At 39.3% G+C, this 21,072-nt stretch overlaps 1 protein-coding gene across 1 annotated transcript in view; it reads right to left on the reverse strand.

Annotated features, from left to right (window-relative positions):
* PRKD1 (protein kinase D1) overlaps window positions 1-21,072 on the reverse strand; it is a 305,664-nt gene that overhangs the window by 3,741 nt on the left and 280,851 nt on the right. Inside the window, exons 14-16 of the mRNA XM_058666284.1 lie at window positions 19,129-19,290; window positions 18,509-18,607; window positions 17,283-17,550 (exon numbers count right to left, since the gene is read on the reverse strand). Coding sequence (XP_058522267.1) covers window positions 17,283-17,550; window positions 18,509-18,607; window positions 19,129-19,290 — 529 coding nt within the window. The remainder of the gene's footprint in view (window positions 1-17,282; window positions 17,551-18,508; window positions 18,608-19,128; window positions 19,291-21,072) is intronic.

A 21,072-nucleotide genomic window follows, 5' to 3' on the forward strand; every position in this document is an offset into this window, starting at 1 on the left:
GTGAGGAGGAGAGACAGAGAGGAGGATCTTCCGTCCAATGATTCACTCCCAAAATGACTGCAATAGCCAGTGCTGAGCTGGTCTGAAGCCAGGAGCCAGGAACTTCCTCCAGGTCTTCCACATGGGTGCAGGGTCCCAAGGCTTTGGGCTGTCCTCAATTGCTTTCCCAGGCCACAAGCAGGGAGCTGGATGGGAAGTGGGGCTGCTGGGATTAGGACTTGCGCTCATATGGGATCCTGGCACGTTCAAGGCAAGGACTTTAGCTGCTAGGCTACCACGCTGGGCCCTGGATGTTTCTTCATACTACTGTTTCCTTTGGATTACTATTTTTGCAGTGATCTAATACCTTATTTTGATAAAATGTCTTGAACTTTTGAAAACTCTTTATATCCAAAGTTCTAATTAAGTTTTGACAATGAGATTTTAAGTCAGATCTCTCAAAAAAGGGGACACTCATCTTGTGGAGATAAAAGATATGGTATAAAATGCATTGTCAAGTTAGAATACAGTCTAGGGTCCTTTGATACTGCCCATAATGCAGTGAGTGCAATTGCTCAATTGGGTAGTCCTCTGCCTGTAAGTGCCAGCATCCCATATGAGTGCTGGTTCATGTCTCAGATGCTCCATTTCCCAACTAGCTCCTTGTTTATGGCTGGGAAAGCAGTGGAGAATGTTCCAAAGTCTTGGGACCTTGCACTCATGTGGGAGACCTGGAGGTGGCCCATGGCTTCTAATCGGCTCAGCTGCAACCATTGTGGCCCTTTGGAGAGTGAACCAGCAGAAAGGCGATCTTTCCATATCTCCTTCTCTATAAATCTGTATTTCCAATAAAACTAAACCTTTAAAAGGAGAAAAAGAAAACAGCCCACAGACAATGCTCCAGGTCACACCCATTAGCAATACCCATTAGCAATCCTTTCATTGGGCTGCTTCAGGCACAGTGGATTTACTAGTCACTATTTTCAACATAAATTTCTGTTGAATCGGTTTAGAGGCACAGGGTTCATCTGGAAAGTCATGGCCAGCCTCTCCACAGGCCTGGGTTTAAACAGAGTGATTCACACATTATTCACATTCTAGTGGGTATCAGGATATGTATATATCTGGCAGTCTTTCACATTCTGTTCGGAGGCAATTTGTACAAGTCAGCCGGAAGATGTATTTCCTCTTTCATTTTTTCTTTTTCATACCTGTTTTTTTCTTCAGATATCCTATGGGATCCCTCAATAACTGTCTGCAACCCCAAAGTCACCATACACACTAGTGACTCATGATAGGACACTTTCAAGCCCTGCTTGTTTTTCTCTTATCTACTCATTCCTGCCAAACATATCAGTGGCACACTGGCTTATTTATATGTGGATTTTTCACATGAAAATGAACTGTCATGTGGACAACTGGCTCTGATGGGGTACCGAATTTAGAAAGAGAAGAAAGTAATTCTTCTATTTATTCACTTTACACAGTATATAGCTACCAAACCACAATGTGATGGAGTTTCACTTACCTTTCCTGAAAATTATATTTTTGGTTTATACATTGAAAACTCATTATTTATTGATGTCATCTCATTACACCTCCTAGTTACAGCTGTAACAACTGTTGCATTTCTTTCTTTTAGTTAAACACCCTCCCTCCCCCAGAAAAGAGCTCAGTACAATCTGTCAATGTAATGGAGTCATTTACAATGACTTAAGGAACAAAGACAGCTTCATGCCATCAAAATCAATCAGAATCTTTCTCACTCTAGGGTAAAGCAAAGTGGTTTCTAGAGTTCTTAGGCACATAAAATTGTATTTAGAATGCTGCTAATGCTCCAAACGCTTGCCGGTACTGAGGAGGGATCGAACACCAAAGAATCAGTGTATTGCCAACAATGAACTGCAATAGCACACATGCAAATGTCTCCCATGCCTACATACTTTTGTCTTAGTGAGGACAGATGAGGAAAAACAGTACTTACTGCAATTTCAGATTCCAGGCATGTGTTCTAGAGAGCGTTTGAAAGTGCAGCTCTCTCAGTGAACTGTGTACTGGGCATGTGCTTTAAAACATCCATTCACATGATTTACTCACTGGTGAGTAAAGTGCACCTTCCATCCCTGCTGCTGTGAAGTCACACGGCAGAAATGGAGGATGAGGAGCCCAGGGAGCGCTTATGTGCTACTGTACACACACTGCAGCATTATGCTCCCCTGGACACTGCAGGCACTAAGTACATGGTATTAATTCACTCATTCTGCTTCAAATTCTACAATTAGGAAGGTAGGAGTACAGTAACTCGACAAAAGGTCTGGTTTGTTCCCAAATGGGCCCCAACAGTGAACCACACTGCCTAATGGGAAGGGAAATACTGCTAGTGGAGAAACTAGAAGTGTCTGAAGGCAATGGAGTATGAAGATGACAAGGCCATTCTACTGAATGAAAAACACAGTCCTACATCTGACTCTGCCACAGCTCCGTGGCGATCAAGCAAGCACAGCAAGGTAAGAAGAACCCCCAAGAGAAAGCAGTTCAGGAAATAAGGGAAAGCTTACTGTGTATGTGTGTGTACATTTATTATTTGAGGGCTCAGGGTAGCAGAAAACAAGAACAATTATTAAGTGTGGGACTTGTAGTTAAACGCTGAGATTTATGTTACTGGGGAAATAGAAATATTATTATTGTATGAGAGTTGCCATGTACTTGCTATCATTTCTAGACTCCTTAAAACATCCGTTTAATTAATTCATTTTTATACTCCAACAATATCTGAATGTGTAAGTCTGTACTCACCAAAAGCCTTTCACTAAACCCATTTAAAAAGAGACAATAAAGTCCTTTTGTTTTTCTTCTTTTTATTGTTATATTGATGCTCTCTATACTGTCCTTAAAGGAAACAGCTTCAAATCGGTGCTCTTACACACTATAGCAGACAGCAGCTGCATTATATACTCCATTAGGTAATAGTAATGTAAAAATTGAACTGAATGTATTGCTTTTCAACTTATGGACATTAAGTCCATCTCAGGTTTCTATCACATTTTTCTGTGCTTAAATGCAGGAATCTGTATGTGTGCGCACACGTGTGTGTATGGGTGTGTGTGTATATTTTTACGACTCCACATCTCAGGACATAAAGACTATTCTGAATAGACTGTAACCGTCTCTTGTAGGGCTTATTCGCCGACCTTTCTGCCAGGCCTAAACTGAGTAAGACAATTACTTATACAGTAATAAAATTATTAGAATCATTTTCTAGGATTGGCCTACAAGAGGGCTAGTTGTTTTTATCATAGCTGCTGTTCCTATTAACTATTCTTAGATCCAAAACATATAAACAAGCAATGCTTCCTCTAGGAGTATTCTCACATTTTTGTTCAGCATAAATTTCCAAACGCTACTGTAGAAGATATCTTCCTTCAAATGTGTTAATACAATCACGAACATCAGACCTTGACATTATCCAAGCTATCTAAGTATAGTTAATGTAGAATTATATGCTAAGTAAATTATTATTAATTCTGACTTCTAATCATTTCCTTCTAAGGACCAGAATTTATTTTCTAAATTTTTGCATATGACTTATTAACTCATTCATTCCAACATTTTATCAGGGGCCAAGACTATGTTCCTTCTGTGATTATTTCCAAAGTCACCCATTCAACTTCTTTTTCAGAAACTCAGACAAGGCTGACCTATCTTACAAACCTTGGTATTTCTCTCATTTTATTCATGGTTAATAAAAAAAAAAAACACTGGCTTAACAACACATCTATTAGTTTCTTCAATAGTCAATATGTCCAGTTCTGAATTTTAATCCACCCTGAGACTCACACTGAGTGCCCTCCTGTGATACTCCACTTCCCTGAAGACTTCAGCAGCCAGCAGAGACATTGAAGTATGTTCATCAAACATAACGGATCAACAACTAAAAAAGAGGAAGCCAGAAGTAAAGCAGCAATAAGGCTAGCAAAACTGGAGCAGGCATAACAGTCCCAGAGGGCACCTAATATTACAGCAAAAAATCAATTAACCCAAACGGGATTTCAACTCTAGCTTCCAAGTCAAAGCCCAGACTTTGGATCTTTAGGGAATGTGGTGGGCCATGTCTTTGAACTTTGCAGGCAGGATGGGAGAGATGGATATACAACTTGGCCAGTCTGTGAATGAATGAACAAAACAGAGGATAAAGGGATAAGGCTCTGACCACAGGAAGCAAAGGAGGATTGCAGCCCAATCTAATGTCAATAGAAAGGTGGCATGGCGGTGGAAGGCCAAAGACTACGTCCAACTACCTACATTTCATACCGTAAGGAATACTGCAATTTACTGCTGGTCTTTGACTGGCCTTGGGCAACAGATGTGATTTTCAACAGCTGTGGTTTTACTGGGAAACCAAGCATTGCAGAGAATGAGAATACTCTTTTGGGCTACTGGTTCTTAGCCACAGTCTCTTCCCCTTAGCCTCTGAGTTTGAAGACTGACTCCTGACCCAAAGTAAACAGGAACAAAAAAGGCAATGACTATTCCTCCTTCTCCTTTAAGAAAATATGACACTAACTGTTTTGACTGGCAGGATAATTTCCTCATTATACTTTCCCATTTATTCTATGAGTAACAACTTGTGCATACTTAAGCTCAATCTCTTACCATCTTATTAATAAATGATCTTAATTCCCAGATCTTTAAATTAAGACATCATCGGGGCAGTGCAGGCAGTTTTTCTGTTTTAATTTTTTTAAAAATTCACTTTGTCTCTCAGTTTCTACAAGAAGCTGGAAATTGAACTGAAGCATTTCAATACGGGAAGAGGGTATCTTGAACTGCTAGGCTTAATTATCGCATTTTTTTTTGTTGGAAAAATATACATGCATGGATCAAATTCCAATTGCCAAATTTTCTCTTCATAAGCAATAGGTTTTGTGCTTTCACACCTAATGTTTCCTACACTTTTTTTTAAAAAAAAGAAAAATCAACATTTTTGTAGCATAATGCCTAATTTTTCTTTTTTTGTGATAACAAATTCTTGGCTAATACAGTTATATAAAAAATAAACTCCTTCCTGTACAGCATTTTTTTTCTCTTGCTCCATCAATTAAGAGACTAAAATGTCATGAAAATAAAGAGAAAACTGTATGAAAATTCTCCTTTAGCAGCTGAGGACTTGCAGTAGATGTTATGAACACTGAATTTCCATTATCCTATCTGCTTCATCCACAAGGACACCTGAACAAAGACAAAATTAAATGGTGTATGTGGGTGTAGAGGGTGTTTTATGTTTTAGCATGAAAAGAAACATCAGAGTTGCAAAAGAGTATACTTGTATGGATTCCACTTTCTTCTGGTGTCAAAATACAGAATTGTCTTTGAAATTGCGCAAGCTATATCCCAGCCATTCTCTATTTCAAAGCAAATAGCCAATTTCTGAACATAACAGGTTCTGCGTGTGCAGAAGGTACATTTGCATGCTGTATTGCTGTGGCTAAACTGATGGGCATCCGAGGCCTGGATAAAATCCTACAAAAAGAACACAACGGGGCATACTTAATAACAACTCTTACCAGTTCCTACTATATTCTATTTCACACATCTTTTATTTCCTTTTATAATGCCTATCCGTCTTCACTCTTTTCACTAGATCTTAGCTCCTTTAAGGCAACAGATTAGGTAATAATTATTGCACCAAGTTTCATAAAGCATTACATCTATGCTTTAATGCACAAGCAAAACATAAGTTAGAATTTTAAATACTCCTTTTCTCAGTTCCCAGTTTTCAGACCTATATTGTGTGCACAGGGTTTGTGTCTGGGGCAGAGCTAACTGGAATATTTTCTGAATGTAAGAAATCACAGCTCAACCTAATTTAACAGATCACAGGATAAGTGGCTTCTATAAAAAATTAGAATGATGCCAAGAATACTTATAATATGGATGATTATTTTTCAGAGAAGGGAAATTACCTGTGAAAACCCAGGGCTGATCGCTTCTGTTCTGACAATGCTATTTTGTTGTTGCTGTTGTTCTGCCATGTCTTCTCTCCATTTCCAAATTATTCAGCTATATGCTTTCAGATTACAAACCAGCTCCAAACACTCCTGACACTCTGGTGATGCAACTGTCACCAATGAACCTGCAGGATCCCTGCCTTCGAGCAAGTGTTTTCTTTTCTTCCCCTTCATCTGTGCCTCCCTACCTGCCACAGTGTAATACTTAGTACTTGTCTCCCTTTGGCCTGCTTCATGCTGATGGTAAGTTGTGTGTTTATTTTAAAAATCGTTTTGCAGCCCTTCACATTCCAGCTCTCAACCCAGCATGCCGTTGCCCAGCAACACTAACTGGGACGCTCCTCTCGGGCTGAAACCAGAGGCTGCCGGCAGCAAACAAGGCCACTGGAAATCATCATCTCACTTGTTCCTGAGTCAATTACTGGAATCCAATGAAGTGCAAGACCTTTACAGACTCTGATCGGTGTCTTTCCCTTTGCAGTTCTTTCATCCAGAGGAAGTTATTCTATCAATGATATGGTTACTCCTTTGCTTTACGCTTAATTTCATTTCCTCCCTCCTGACAACCTAAAATGCAATCCTAAAACCATGAATGGTTTAACATAGCATACAGTGGTCCTAGAACTCATATCCAACTAATCTCAAACTTTAAAGCAGAAATCAAAATAAACTCTTTCATTCTGATGATGTTCAAAATGGACTTCCTTTTATGTATTTTCTCCTATGGAGAGTTTTATATTTAAATGTTCATACTCAAACCTGACACCAGGTAAAAATCTTAAGTGGAGGGTCAGTAAGCTTCGATAGTTTCAGAAGTGCTCCAGCACCCACTCGTGCTTGTGAGAACCAGGGTGGTTATAGGACAGGCTGGGCTAAGTCTCAGTACTTACCGAACCAAACAAGAGCTGTGTCTGGGTGTGGGCCAGGTAGGGTTGGGCTGTAGCACCCAACAATAAGAACCAGAATGGATATGGGCCAGTCAGGCAAGGCCTGTGTTCCTGTCAGGATAGGAGGTGGACTAAGTCAATCTGGGCCAAGGACCCACTGGTGTGTGCCAGATCTGCCACTGGGAGGAGACCTGATAGAGGAGATTGAGCAACTCTTCTCTGAGGTCACTGTCCCTACCAATGAGCACACGAACCAAGCCTGGAAGCACCCAAAAACAGGCCAGGTCACAACACCCATCAGCATACATGTCACTCAGATCTGGAGGCGGGCCAGGCTGGGCCAGTTCATAACACCTACTAGCAGATCTGAGAATTTGGTTGGGGTACAGGCCAGTTCAGGCCACAACACCAACCAGTGTCCCATTGTGGCTGGGATTGGGGGATGGTTGGGATGGTCTGGATGAAGCTGTCACAACCAGCAGCATGAGCTGAAACAAGGGACAGACCGGACTGGGCCTAGTTATAGCATCTGCTGGCAAATGCCGAGGTGAGCCAGGCCATGAGGGACTGGGCCGCAGCACTCACCAGCACATGCGAGACCCAGGAGAGGAGACTGTGAGTCCAGTAAGGCAGCTGTGAGGCTACAACACCTGTTGACCTGCATGTTAACTGGGTTGGGGGAGAGCCAGGCTTGGCTAACTGACTGTATCTACTGGTGCATGCTTGAACCAGAAAAGTTCAGGCTGATTGGGCTTTGTTGCAGCATCAGCTGACAACTGCTGGGACTGGGGGCAAATCCTGTCATGCTAAATTGCAGAAGCACCTGCAGAGTGCAAGATATGGAACTGGGAGTGGGTCTAGTAGGGAAACTGCTGGCACCTATCTGATGGGTTGCAACTCCCACTGGTGAGCATGAGAACCAGGGCTGGGGTGGGCCTGGCTAGACAAGTGGTGGCATTTGCCAGCTTAAGAGTGGGCTGGAAAGTGGGGTTGGTTGGGTTGAGCTAGGTTTCAATGTCCACTGACATGTAGGAAGGCTGATTGGGGTGTGGGACAGACTGGACCAGTCTGCTGCACATACTGGGCAAGCACAAGAACCATGGCTGGGGGCTGGCCCCGTGGGGGTTACTGGGTGCCACTCCTACTAGGCTGCAGTTCCTACTGGTGTACATGAAGGTCAAGTGTGTGGTAGGTGTGTGCATATAGGTTGATACGGATGAAGGACTGAGCCGGACCTTGAACTGGCAAGCACACACGAGTCAGATCTGGCATCACTTCAGAGGAGGTTTCTTTGGGGATTTCAGTTCATGCTGGACTCAGAACTTTAACCACGGGGAGAATTGCAGGATCTGGGGTCTGACTGTGCAGTGCATGTGTCAGATCTGAGCCTCCTTTGGGGCTTAGATGGAGCAGTGGATGACATGCCCAGATGCACATGGAGGATATGGCAGTCCATTGGGGCCTGCAGAGGACATCTGATACCATAGCCGAGGAAGGATGGCAGAACAAATTGGTCAACCACCCCAGCCAAGTGTTGACAGCAAATATCTGGGTGAATGGAGACTCTAAGGTAGACATGTCAGCCAATGGACCTTGGAAGAATTTCCTCAACCTTAGATTGACCGTTTTTCAGAACTGTTGAAACCACTTGAGCAGAACCCCAGGAGCATGCTCCACATCCAGGACCCTGGGATGACATCGGGTGGCCATTCCCCATCTTCGGGTACTCAGGTAGTTGGGAGGCTGGGTTTCTCCCCTTATCTTCCCCTTCCCCCAGACACAGGAAGAGATTTTGAAAAATCCACTTTGCCTCAATTCTCAAACCTTTGCACCCCAATCAACTATGTAAATACCATAACAGGTAAAATGAAAAGAAAAATAGGAACAATAAAAATAACTAGAGGCTGCAGCTATGGGACAGCCTGGTAAGGTAACATTTAGAGAAACAAATGAGAGTCTTCTATTTATATTCCAGTGTTGCTCTTCAAGCCCCCTCCACCATCCAAAAAAGATCTAAGTACAGAATTGGAAATCTTGGCTAATCAGCAACATGTATCCATGAAAGAAAGAATTCTAGATTTAAATCTTTAGCTACCTCAATAAGAGTTCATGCATTTTTCCTAAATCAAATGCTATTTTATGCCATGCTATAGGTATGTTCTTTATACTAAGAGTTTGACTCACTGAACTTTGAGTTAGATTAATTTTTGAGGGTTTTTAAAAAATTTTTATTTTGAATTTAGAATTTTATGGTACACTTTCATAGAGTCTGGGATTCCCCCCTCACCAAATTCCCCCTCTCCAACTAATTTTCCCCATAATGTTATAATAGTATAGTCCTTCATTTAAAAAGAACTCAGACAATGGGAAAAATGTTTAGAGTGGAGTGAAAAAGAAGTTGAAGGAAAAACTGCCCAGAAGAGAAAGCTGGGGGCGGGAGGGACATAACGTCTTTTTGCAAGCTTCTGAGATTACGCCAGTATGTCAGAAAAGAAAGCAGGCTTGTTCTGCCATAGGCATAAACACTAGGGCATTTTTTTATCTCATTTGTGTTAAGGTTAGATTAAGAAGAAACTGGATTCCTCATGAATTTGCATATTTTCCATCCATAGAACAACTTAATAATATTCCGGAAATTTGCTCAGTGGTTTGGCATTGTGGAGCATTAGAAGGATTAAATATTTTTGAAATATCCTATTCTGTTAATATCAAAGAAAGCAATTTTAATAAATATTTACCCTGTGTTGGTTTTCCATTCAGAGTTTCCACATCTATTGACATTCAAATTTTCAATCCAACTGATAGACATTTAGAAGTGAAATTTTAACCATACAAGTGGAATATAGGAACTGTTTCAAATTAGGAGGCAAATTACCAACCACTTTTTTAAGCATTCATAGTATCAATTTTGCTAAAATTTCTCAGCAGATTCACTCTATAATTTACCATGTGTTAGAAAGAAATCCCATTAATTAGATATTTACTTGCTATCAAAATAAATTACTTCTTTGATTTTGAGACATATTTTCACATACTATCTTAGTGAATGAGATACACACACACATACATGTACATTAAAGTGTTCACTAAACTGGTAGCTATTTTTCAGATTTTTGCATGCCCTGGCTGATAGTTATGATGCTCCTCATTATGAAATAAAAGAATATATATCTAAACTTTTATTCAGTTATTTATTTATTTGAAAGGTAGAACGATAGAGGTAGAGGGGAAAGAGAGAGAAACAGAACCTCGATCCACTGAACTACTGCACCAATTGCCTCCACCAGCCAGGTCCGGTGGAAGCCAGAAACCTGAAACTCAGGCAGAACTCCCAGGTGGGCAACAGGGACCCAAGTACTGAGGCATCACCTGCACCCTGCCAGAGGTATTAGCAGGAAGCTGAATTGGAAGCAGAGCAGCCAGGATTCAAACCAGCTGTTCCCAAATGGGATATGAGAGTCCCACACGGAGAATGAACTCACTGTACCACTTATCAAATTCTTTTGTTCCTTTTAAAATTAAACACAATTAATTCTAGAATGTTAAGTTGAGGTTGTTTGAAATGTTAAACCCCTTTGGAGGTTCTGACCCACATAATTCATCATTGTATCCATCCTGATTAAGTTTCTTGGCATTCAGTCAGCATTTCTAAGCAGCTCATTGGCTAGTTCCTTCTGCTCTCTTCTCTCTTCTGTGCTGTTATGTCTGACAGCGGTGTTAACATGTTGACAAATCAATCTAGTCATTAATATTCAGCAGGCTTGCTGGATCTGCAAGCCTCATAAACTGCTACAAACACAGTTTAATGACAAAAATGACAATTGTCTTTCTTTTGTTTCTCATACCATTCGATTTCTGGATCTCATCTCCCCGAGGTTTATTTTCAGTGGGGTTGTTTTTTGTTTTGAACAATACACAGTGAAAGAGGGACCTACAGCTGGTTCCTTTTCATGGCAAAGTGCTACTTCCAACTTAAGTGTTTAGTGTTCTGGAACACTGTTGAATTTTGAAAACATACCATGTGGTATTGGTACCAGGACTTTATTTAGCTTTTCTTTGTGTTTGTTCTGGCTGTATTTTCTTTCTCTAACTGCTGGGGATGAAATTCTTATGATCAGTTTTAGTTGAATTCACCAAATTGAATGGCAAAACTGTAAAATAAGATATAGAAGCTTTGATAAATTTAGTGAGTTATTGTAAAAATTCTTTGCCTCAAGATACCATGTGTTCTCTCATGGACAGTGAGGTCAGGAATAGCCAGAGTCATGGGGGGCTGTGCTTATCAAGCAAACGAAGAGGTAACCATAAACCAGTAACGGAGCACCCAAGGGCAAGAGATCCATCACTGCTGTACTACCACAATCTGATAATAAATTCTGCCCATATCAAGCTTAAGATTCACGCAATGGCATCCCCTTTTTTCCCTTTTCCATATGCTACGTCATGGCTTCCTGTCTGCACTTAAGGCTGTGGAGCTGAGCAATGACAACACAGCAGGGAATCTGGGATTGGGGGCTACTTCAGATGTCACCTGTCTGCAAGGGCCAGGAGCTTGTCCTGAGACAGTTTCTGAGATTGCCTCTGTGTTGACTATTGCCTACTTGTCTACATAAAGGCAAATGAAAGAATATCAAAACGTAGGAGGAAAACCACTAATTTTTCAATGATCCTGATGGACCATGACCAACCTTCTTCAAGTTTAGCATGCATTTCTAATTGAATACATCAATGCAACTTGATTGTACAAGGTCTACTGTTAGGCTAACACTTTCCCATTCATCGCAGCAGTTTTGACATCCTTCTGGTGAAGCAACTTGCACTGAAGCAAAATTGCATCTCAGTATTCCTCACTCGGTTACCTGTCTCATTTCTCTGAGAATAAACCCTGGGGAAAACAAAAGCTGTATAATCAAATCATACACGAAGACTATGAATACATTATGGTTCTGAGCAAATGAAGGAATATAAAGAATTCATTTGATTTTCACACTTGAAATTTCTCCTTTGTGTGGACTTGATAGGTTTAGAGGCTTAAGATTAATTACATCTTCTTCATCTGTTCAATTATACTGAGGTGACTGGTGTTAAAAAAATGTAATCCTGTAACTTTTCAGTGAATAGCACTTATATGGAATTTATATGTTTAATTTATTTTGGATTTTAGAAAACTTTTACATCATGCACTGAAGATTTGTAATTAAAAAAAAAAATTAGGTGCTCCACTGGTTCCTGGATATTTCTATTATGTCATGTACTTTGTCTTTTATCTTTTCAGAAGTACCTATTAAAAGATCTAAATTAGTAAAACAGTTCAAAATCAGAAATAAAAATCTCCCATTTCATTACTAGATACACTCTCCAGAGATTACAGGGATATTAGATATTAGCAAATTTTTTTCTGGTTACCTTTATACTTCTAAATAAATGTGTTATCTTTTTTTTTAAGATTTGTTTTATTTTTATTGGAAAGTCAGAAATACAGAGAGGAGGAGAGACAGAGAGGAAGATCTTCCATCTGATGATTCACTCCCCAGGTGACTGCAACGGCCAGTGCCGCGCCGATCCGAAGTCAGGAGCCAGGTACTTCCTCCAGGTCTCCCGCGTGGGTGCACGCTCCCAGTGCTTTGAGCCATTCTCAACTTCTTTCTCAGACCACAAAGCAGGAAACTGGATGGGAAGTGGGGCTGCCGGGATTAGAACCGGCACCCATATGGGATCCCGGCATGTTCAAGGCAAGGACTTTAGCTGCTAGGCCACCACGCACTGGGCCCGAAATGTGTTATCTTTTTGGATAAATTTACCAACTTGGGGACGGTGATCCTCCAAGTGTTGCCTATGGGTCAGTGCTCATCTGTACACTGGCTACTATAATTTATTACGGGATAAACATGAAAGTGAGACTATGACTTTGGAAACTTTTATAGCTTCTTGACATTGATATCTCCTTTTAAATAATATTTTTCACAAAGTACTGGACCACATCTAGACATGAAAATAAGACTGTTCCTTTTTACAGATAGTTTCAGAAAAACCACTTAGAAAATGCGACGCCTTCCATTAAACATGATGTATCATTGCATTACGGTTGTCTCTACTGTCCTTCACCTTCTGCTAATTAAGCTTGATTTATTAACTTCTGGCCATCTGAGATATATAAATTGACAATTTAAAATGTATGCATCTAGAAATATGAATGTTATATATATATGTGCATCCTAATGTTTTAGGTTTTGTTATTATATTATTTGTCAAATTATACTTGTGAATGTATTTAACTTTATCTGCTCACTTAGGGAGACTCATATGAATTCTAGCAGTCAGTGTATTAAAATATTAGAGGTTTAATTCAAAACATTTTTAGAGCAATGTTAGCTTATCATGACTTTCACGGGATATGGACTCTAGAGGAGTATTTTTTTTTTAACATATATTTGTTCATTTGAAGGAATTACAGAGAGAAGGAGAGACAGAGGCCTCCCACCCACTGGCTCGCTGCCAAGTTGCTACATCAGTCAAAGCTGAGCCTGATGAAAGCCAGGAGTGTCACCTGGGTCTCCTGTGTGGCTGAAAGCGGTCCAAACCGTGGGCCATCTTCTGCTGCTTTTCCCAGGTCATTAGTAAGAAGCTGGATCACAGAGGAGCAGCCAAGAAACCAACAGTTGTCCTTACGGGATGCCTGTATCAAAGGAAGTGCCTGCCACATGCCCCGGAGGAACATTTTGAGAAGACTGATCCATCAACTTCTGATATTCCCAGTGTGGAAAGGGAGCTTAAGGCAGACAGCCTGAGAATTCTCATTTGTAATTAGCCCCTCTGGTTAACTGTTGGCATGCAAAAGTTTTAAAAATGACTGCTGTATATATAGAGAGCTATACTATGGCAGGTCATATTTTTTTGTTTTGCTTTGTTTTTACTATTATAATAAGCATAGGCACAGAGATTCTTTGTGAATATATCAGGAACTTCTTGCTTTATTAATATAATTTTCTCAACTATTAGCTAGCTTTTCCACTTACATTTCTGTGTTTTACACCCTGGCCCCTAATTCTTAAATCACAAACTGTACATGTAAATCTATATTATTATTCCATTAATTACAATTAAATTTATCTGTCATCATATACACCTATCTGTACATACATATATGAAAACTGAATACAGACATATAGAGAGATAGACTACATAAAGTTATAGGGAAATAGTGATCAAGACATTAAAGCTAAAAGAATTGAACCAATCACTGTGTTGAGCATTTTCTAGCCATAACTCTTTAAATACTAAATATAACCCAGTGACAGAGAAACTACTTTCATCATTTTTCAGTAAAGAAATTCAAGATACAAGAGAATATGTGACATACATTAAGGATGAAGTCACTGACAACTAAGTAGCTCTCAGTTCAGTTCTCTATTACAGATTACTCCTGTTGCCCACTATGTTAAAGGGTCGTTGAAGATTGTGTTGTTTCTCTGTCCTAAGTTAATGAAAACATTTAAGAGGAATTTATGTGTTAGAAGAGCTAAATCTACTAGGATAATAATCAAGAGGCCGGAAACCCCTGGATAAGAGCATGTATCCTGGGAATGGCTGAAAGTATTTGCACTCTGGCCCCACCAATAAACCCACCCAGCTCTGTATTCCTACATCACCTTATCCATAAAAGAGCAAGAGTATTTGTTCAAAGCTTGGGTGCAACACAATAGATGTAGGAGCCTTAAATATTAGTATTTTGTGTTTCCAAATTGAAAGTTACTGTCTCTAGTTTACTTGTGACATTTGAAAGTTACATTTTCCTGAAATGTTGTTCTGATTTTTCATATTATACCTTGATTTGCAAGGGAAAAAATTCTATTTTTGTAATGGACATCTGTTAATGCTTTTGCATTTGCTTCTAGGCTAGAGCACATGTTCCCTGAAGGAACTTCTTCGATGCCACCTGGAGGAGCTCATTACCATCTATTTGGCTGGTCAGGGCTGTCATTGCATGAACGTCCCAGGGTAGTAGAGGATTTAAGCACAACCCAGTGTTCCCTTCAGAGACTCCAATGACTGAGAGACACTGCTTGTCATTCCGTTATCATGCACAGTAGAGTAGTACACGAGCCTGGAGCTGTCAGGATCATTTTGTACCGGAGGAGGAATCAACCCAAGAGGGAAGTTCTCACAGAGAACAGCTGAGTTGTGAGACGGAGAACCCACCACCTGAATTGCAGGATCCAGCTGAATCTGAGCCTGACCTTCTTATGTGAGTCAATGAATTATTTTATTTGCCTAAGATTCTTAGGAATAGGTTTCTGTTATTTAAACAGAAATCCTGTTTAATTCATGATAAGTCTAGCTCCAGAACGTCAGTTCTCAGCTTATTATATTATGATAGCAAGAAAAACAAGTATAAAATATTTGTATGGGTTCCTAAGTTTTGGCCAAAACAAATAAACACTGCTTGGTATACAACATTTAAGTAGAATGAAGCCCTTGATTTCAAGGTCAGTGTGACCTTAAGTAAGTCACTATATGTTTGCTTCCTTTATGTTATTCAGTGACTGGCCCAAGTTTCATCTGGATGGGAAAGGCAATTCTGACTAGTCAAATCCCTTAAACTTGAAAATCCTGATTTTATACTTATCCTAACACTGCAATGCAAAACTGATCATTTTCCAATTCTTATAACAAAAATCTCCCCAAATAAATTTTCAAGTTCTCTGAGGTGCATCTTATGTTCCTTCTTCTACTTTCATAATATATATGACAGATGTAGATTGTGACTTCCTGACAACTCTCTCAAGCCGTCACAGCAAAGTGTTAGACTGGCTTTAGGGACAGTGGAGAATTAAGTTCTGGATATTGGGTTTCTGGATTACAGGTATCAAAAATAACTGTTAACTCTTGTTAGAAGTAAATTTCTTCATACAGATCACAAGGCTATTTGATATTTCCATCTTTTCTATCTCCTAGTAAAGAAAAATATCTTTGATGGCTTACTCAAAATGGTTCACTGTTTCAATGCAATACTGATAGTTCTTTTGTAGACCACAGATTTCCTTAAGATACAAACATCTGACTATAATTTACAACTAAATAAACTAAAGGTTTATGCTGATGGTAACAATTGATAATTCTTGTCAATTAATACCACAAGTAGTCTAATAATTTTAATTACCTTGGGCAGCTTAGATGCACTGACCCATTTCTATGTCAACACATGTAACAAGAATCGAATAAGAGATGTAAAACTGAAGGGGAATCAGAGGGGAGTGGAAAGGAAAACCCCAGTGCCTCTTAAACGGTGTCATAAAATGAAATCATTTAATAAAACAAAAACAAATGGAGACTTTTTTAACCAGTAAAAATCTGAATAATCAGCTAGGATGAATGGAGTAATAAGAGTTGTCTAAACACTAGGAAGATTCAGGGCTAGAGGTGAAGAGATGGGTGTTTAGACTGGGTGAGAATTCTAGCCCTACCACTCTTGAGTTTTGCAATTTTTGACCCATAGTGTCACTTTTTTTCCCAGTGGAGGTAAAATAGTAAAACCCATTTTGTGATATGTTTATAAGTATTAAGTATACTCAACAAAGTTCAATGAGGTACTCTTGTGATTCCCACTTAGTAGGGAAAACAGTTATTAATAAGAACATAACTTTAGATAATGCAACATCGTCAAGAGTAGCTGTCCTCTCAAAGTCAGTGAGACTACATCAAGAATTATGCATAAGGACATTCTAACACTGAGCAGGTCCAAATAACCTAAATTTGCCCAGCAAATGGCCAAATAAAATAATACATATACTTTACCATCACACAAAGGAAATAATCTACAAATACATGCATTTGTATTAGGTATAATATAGGTAATATGATGTTACACATTTAATACATACATAAACTGTTACGTATAATTAATATGAAATGTTACATATAATATATAATATGCAGTATATATAATATGATCATGCAAATATGTAATTAATGTATATTATACATGTAATATGATCATTAAAATATTGATGTTTTTTGTGTTTATAAGTTTAAAGAAATATACCCAAATATGAACATTTTTCCATAATTGGTTGAAGCTATGAAACACTTTCCAAATTTGTTCACTTTATATGCACATGCACAGATGTTTAATATGGAATTAAGATACTTCAAAAGGTTCATGGAAAAAATGGAACTAAAAGATACTGATGTTTTCATGACCTTTTAGGAATATCCTTGCACATACACATGCATATTATCATAAGACACTTTTGGTTTCTATTTTGTTAAGTTTTTAACCTACCCCAATTTGTGCCTCTACTCCAGTGGGCATTTCACAATTTCCATTTATCAATTTAATGATTCTCAGTGAAACACAAAAATGTAACATGTGACCATTTATCCAGTATCTGAGAGTAGAAGAGCATACCTTCATGAGAAATTTCCTTCCATGGATTGGGCGGGTACATGAAAGCTGCATTCTGGATCTGGTCGTGTATGTCTTCATCCTCATTGAAGGGGAACGTGCCACTTAGGCTTACATAGATGATGACCCCGACAGACCACATGTCTAGAGAGCGATTGTAGCCCTTGTTCCTTAGAACCTCAGGAGCCAGGTACGCCGGGGTGCCCACCACTGACCTCCGGAAAGACTTCTCTCCAATTATCCGGGCAAAACCAAAATCACAAAGTTTTACCTGTTGATAATAAAGGTAAGCAGAAATATTAAGTTCTTCAGGGTGGGTCTGTGTGTGTCTTAATTCAAATTTACCAGAGCCAATTTTACATAAGATATTATGGGCTTATCAAGGTCAATACATATTATGTTTGAAAACAGAGGTTTACGTATCAATTTAGAGGCATGTCTTTATTCATAAGAGTAACCAAACACTTTTCCTTCAGGTTCCCCCAAAAGCAGAGGACAAATATAATAAGTGTATTTAGAAGTGGGTACTAGGTTCAAAAGAAGGGAAAACATTTTGTAAACCAAGGGGGTGACAGACTAATGTCAAGATCTTATAAGTAAAGGGTCAGGACAAACAAGAGATGTGTCAGGTTGTCTGCAAGAATCCTCACAAGCACTATGTAGGCAGGACCTGGGGACTTAAGGGAGCCAGGGGGCTCAGCTACCTGGGTCTGGTCACCTTGATCTAAGGCTCCCTGTGTCCCTGTGGTCGCTGGGGTGGGGGGGATCTGGTTGTTTTTTACCCTCTGAGATAAAGATAAGAAGAGTTTCGCCTTTGTCCTGAAGGATAATGCTAAAGTTTAACATCTCACCAGACATCCGACAGTGGTAACATCTATGAGCCTTCAGTGAAATTACTCTGAGCATATTCCTGTCAGATGGCCCCTTGTAATGATGCTGAAACCTGACTGTTCACAATCATCAACAAAGCCCTCATCATTTCACCTTTAGTTTTTGAACTCTGTACAATGTCCTCATTCCCAGGCCATATTGGCCCAAGGCTTCCAGCTTCAGAAAAGTCAGAAAGCAGAATGGCCAAAATATAAGATGGCATCAAATGGAATAAAAGGCACCATAAAGCCTGCAAGCAAATGAAGATTTTGAGGGAAAACGAGAAGGGGAAGGAGCATTGCAAGGGAGCCAGCGACGCGGTCAGCTGGCTTTTTGCCGACAGAGGCTTTCATACTTGCCTGAGGGAAAGGATCAGCTGACGCTAGCAACACATTCTCAGGTTTGAGGTCACAATGAACAATATTTTTAAAATGAAGATGTCTCAAAGCCACAAGTATCTATAAAAGAGGAAATTACCAGAATAATTTCATTTCAATCTATTAATTGAATTTTTTTTTCTATCATGACATAAACTAATACCAAGGGATGACCTAAAATGCATAGGCAAGCTGCTTCATGTTCTAGCCAGAGGACCGAGGGGCCTGGTTTCCACGGACTCTAGTCGTAAAAGTAGCATATGATGGTATTCAAGCAATGACCAAGACAGACATAAATAAAGGATTCAAAGTCTCTAAAGGATAACCCGTCACACATTATCAAAGAACCAGCATGAGCCAGCATACATTTCAATATGCACAGATAGTTTTAATACATAGCCCTTTGTATAAGTTACTGATTTGTTATATCAGATTCTTAGGAACATAATTATTAATCACAACACAATACTCTGCTGCCACCTTTTCTAGTGTCATGTAGACTAGAAGCAGGGACTCAATAACAAGGCTAGCAAGCTGTAGTTAAACAGTGATAACATTTGATATAAATGCTATCTTTTCTCTGTCTCTAATTGATTTCTTACCTGAGTAATTAAAAACTTCGTTATGTGCTCTGGCAACCTGCCCTTTTCACTTGACAAGATCATCTCCAGCATGTCTCCATGGAGTTTTTCCATAACAACAAACACTCTTTCAGGCGTCTCAAACATACACTCCAAATTTACAACACCAGGGTGATGAAGGTTCTATTAAAGATAAATAAAACACTTGAAGAAAATGAGTTTTTTGATACTGTTTGGCAAGCTCGCTGATTATACAAAACAGTTCAAGCTTAAAGCTATGGAGAAACCCACACTTAAGATTTTTTTAACACCTCTAAATTCCACATGTGCTGCCTTATATTTTTGAAATTCTAATGTCTCTAAAAAATATATTTTTTACTTTCTATGCATAGTGAAACTATTTCTATGCTAAAAGTCCAAGTTCCAGCACAGTGAATTGCTAATTAGGTTTTAATTAGAATACCATATTGAGAAACGTGTAATTTCTTAGTATCATCTCTACTATCTTTTTGTTGTTGTGAAAAGATCTTTTTGTTTATTTGAAAGGCAGTTACACAGAGAGGGAGAGACATAGAAGGAGAAAATTTCCATCTGCTGGTTCACTCCTCAAATAGCTGTGATGGCTGGAGCTGGACCATGCTGGAACCAAGAGACTGTACCTTTTTACAGGTCTCCCAAGCGGATTCACAGGCTCAAGGCCTTGGGTCATCTTGGGCTGCTTTACCAGGCCATTAGCAGGGAGCTGGATGAAAATGGAACTCTTGGTACTTGAACTGGAACCCATACAGGATGCTGGCATTACAGATGTAAGCTTTGCTTTTTACATCACTATGTTGTCCCCAGGACCATCCGTAACATTTGAATACTATCCTAAATATGTACACGGGACCATCAATACACAACTGGCAGAAATTCATGGCAAAAAGATAAAATCCTACAGGCAATATATCTACTGCACTGATGGAAGGCTTAGGCAAATCTTATAAACTTTCTCTGCTATCAGAGGAGTAGTTTGTTCTAGAAGCTCAAACTTAGTGAGATTCACCATGAAAACAACACAAAGATCATTGAGCAAGCCCATCCCAATCAATCGTGCTACATAGATTTCAAGCACTTAATATTTCCACAAAAAATAATGGCTAGCAATAAATAAAAATAAATGAAATAAATAATAAAAGTAATGGCTAGTAGATGGATTTAAATGTTAATTGTCACTTTTCTCAGGTAAAATTACTCTTAGTATTTGATGGTCCTTTGCAAGGATGCTTGAATCTGAATGTAACTGTGTGTCATCAGTAAGGCTTTTTTAAAAATTTGATCTGCATCTTTATATCTGGGAACAGCAACAAAAAATCCTAGCATTCTAAAAACAGCTACATATTGCACTTGTATTCCAATGAGGAAAGAAAAAAAAAAAAGACAGTCATGAACAAAGACTACCTAAGCAAAAATAAAAGGCAGGAATGATCTTAAATGTGCTAACAGCTGAAACGAGGTGGATAAAAAGCTTTTTCCATTTTAGAAGAGATCTCCATGAGGGATAAAATTGCGTGTAAAATGACATTTTCAGAAAGTACTCTAGACCTGAAATGGCTCACTGTTTAGAAACCTCCCAGATGGCTGTGGATGCTGATAGTGAAGCAGCAGAAGGGGCTGGGTTGCCTTTCCATATCTACAGCTGTCCTTTCTCTGTGCTACCACAGAGAAAGCCTGGCATCCACTGAAGACCCAACCGGGCTAGGCATGACAGTGACCTGTGTCTCTGGATGAACTTTTACCTCTTTAGCCATTTGGAAATCCTCTTTAAACAGCTGTTGGGTCTTTTTCATTCTGATGATTGGATATTGATCATGTTATATAACGTGATCATGCAAGCTCATGACTGTGGTCTGAGCAGATACTGCTACAGGTATTCAATAGCCCGATTGCCTATAGAGGGCTAGGGTCATTGTCCTAAAAAGTCTT

This window comes from Ochotona princeps, chromosome 6, assembly GCF_030435755.1.
Source record: "Ochotona princeps isolate mOchPri1 chromosome 6, mOchPri1.hap1, whole genome shotgun sequence".
Taxonomy (NCBI): Eukaryota; Metazoa; Chordata; class Mammalia; order Lagomorpha; family Ochotonidae; genus Ochotona; species Ochotona princeps.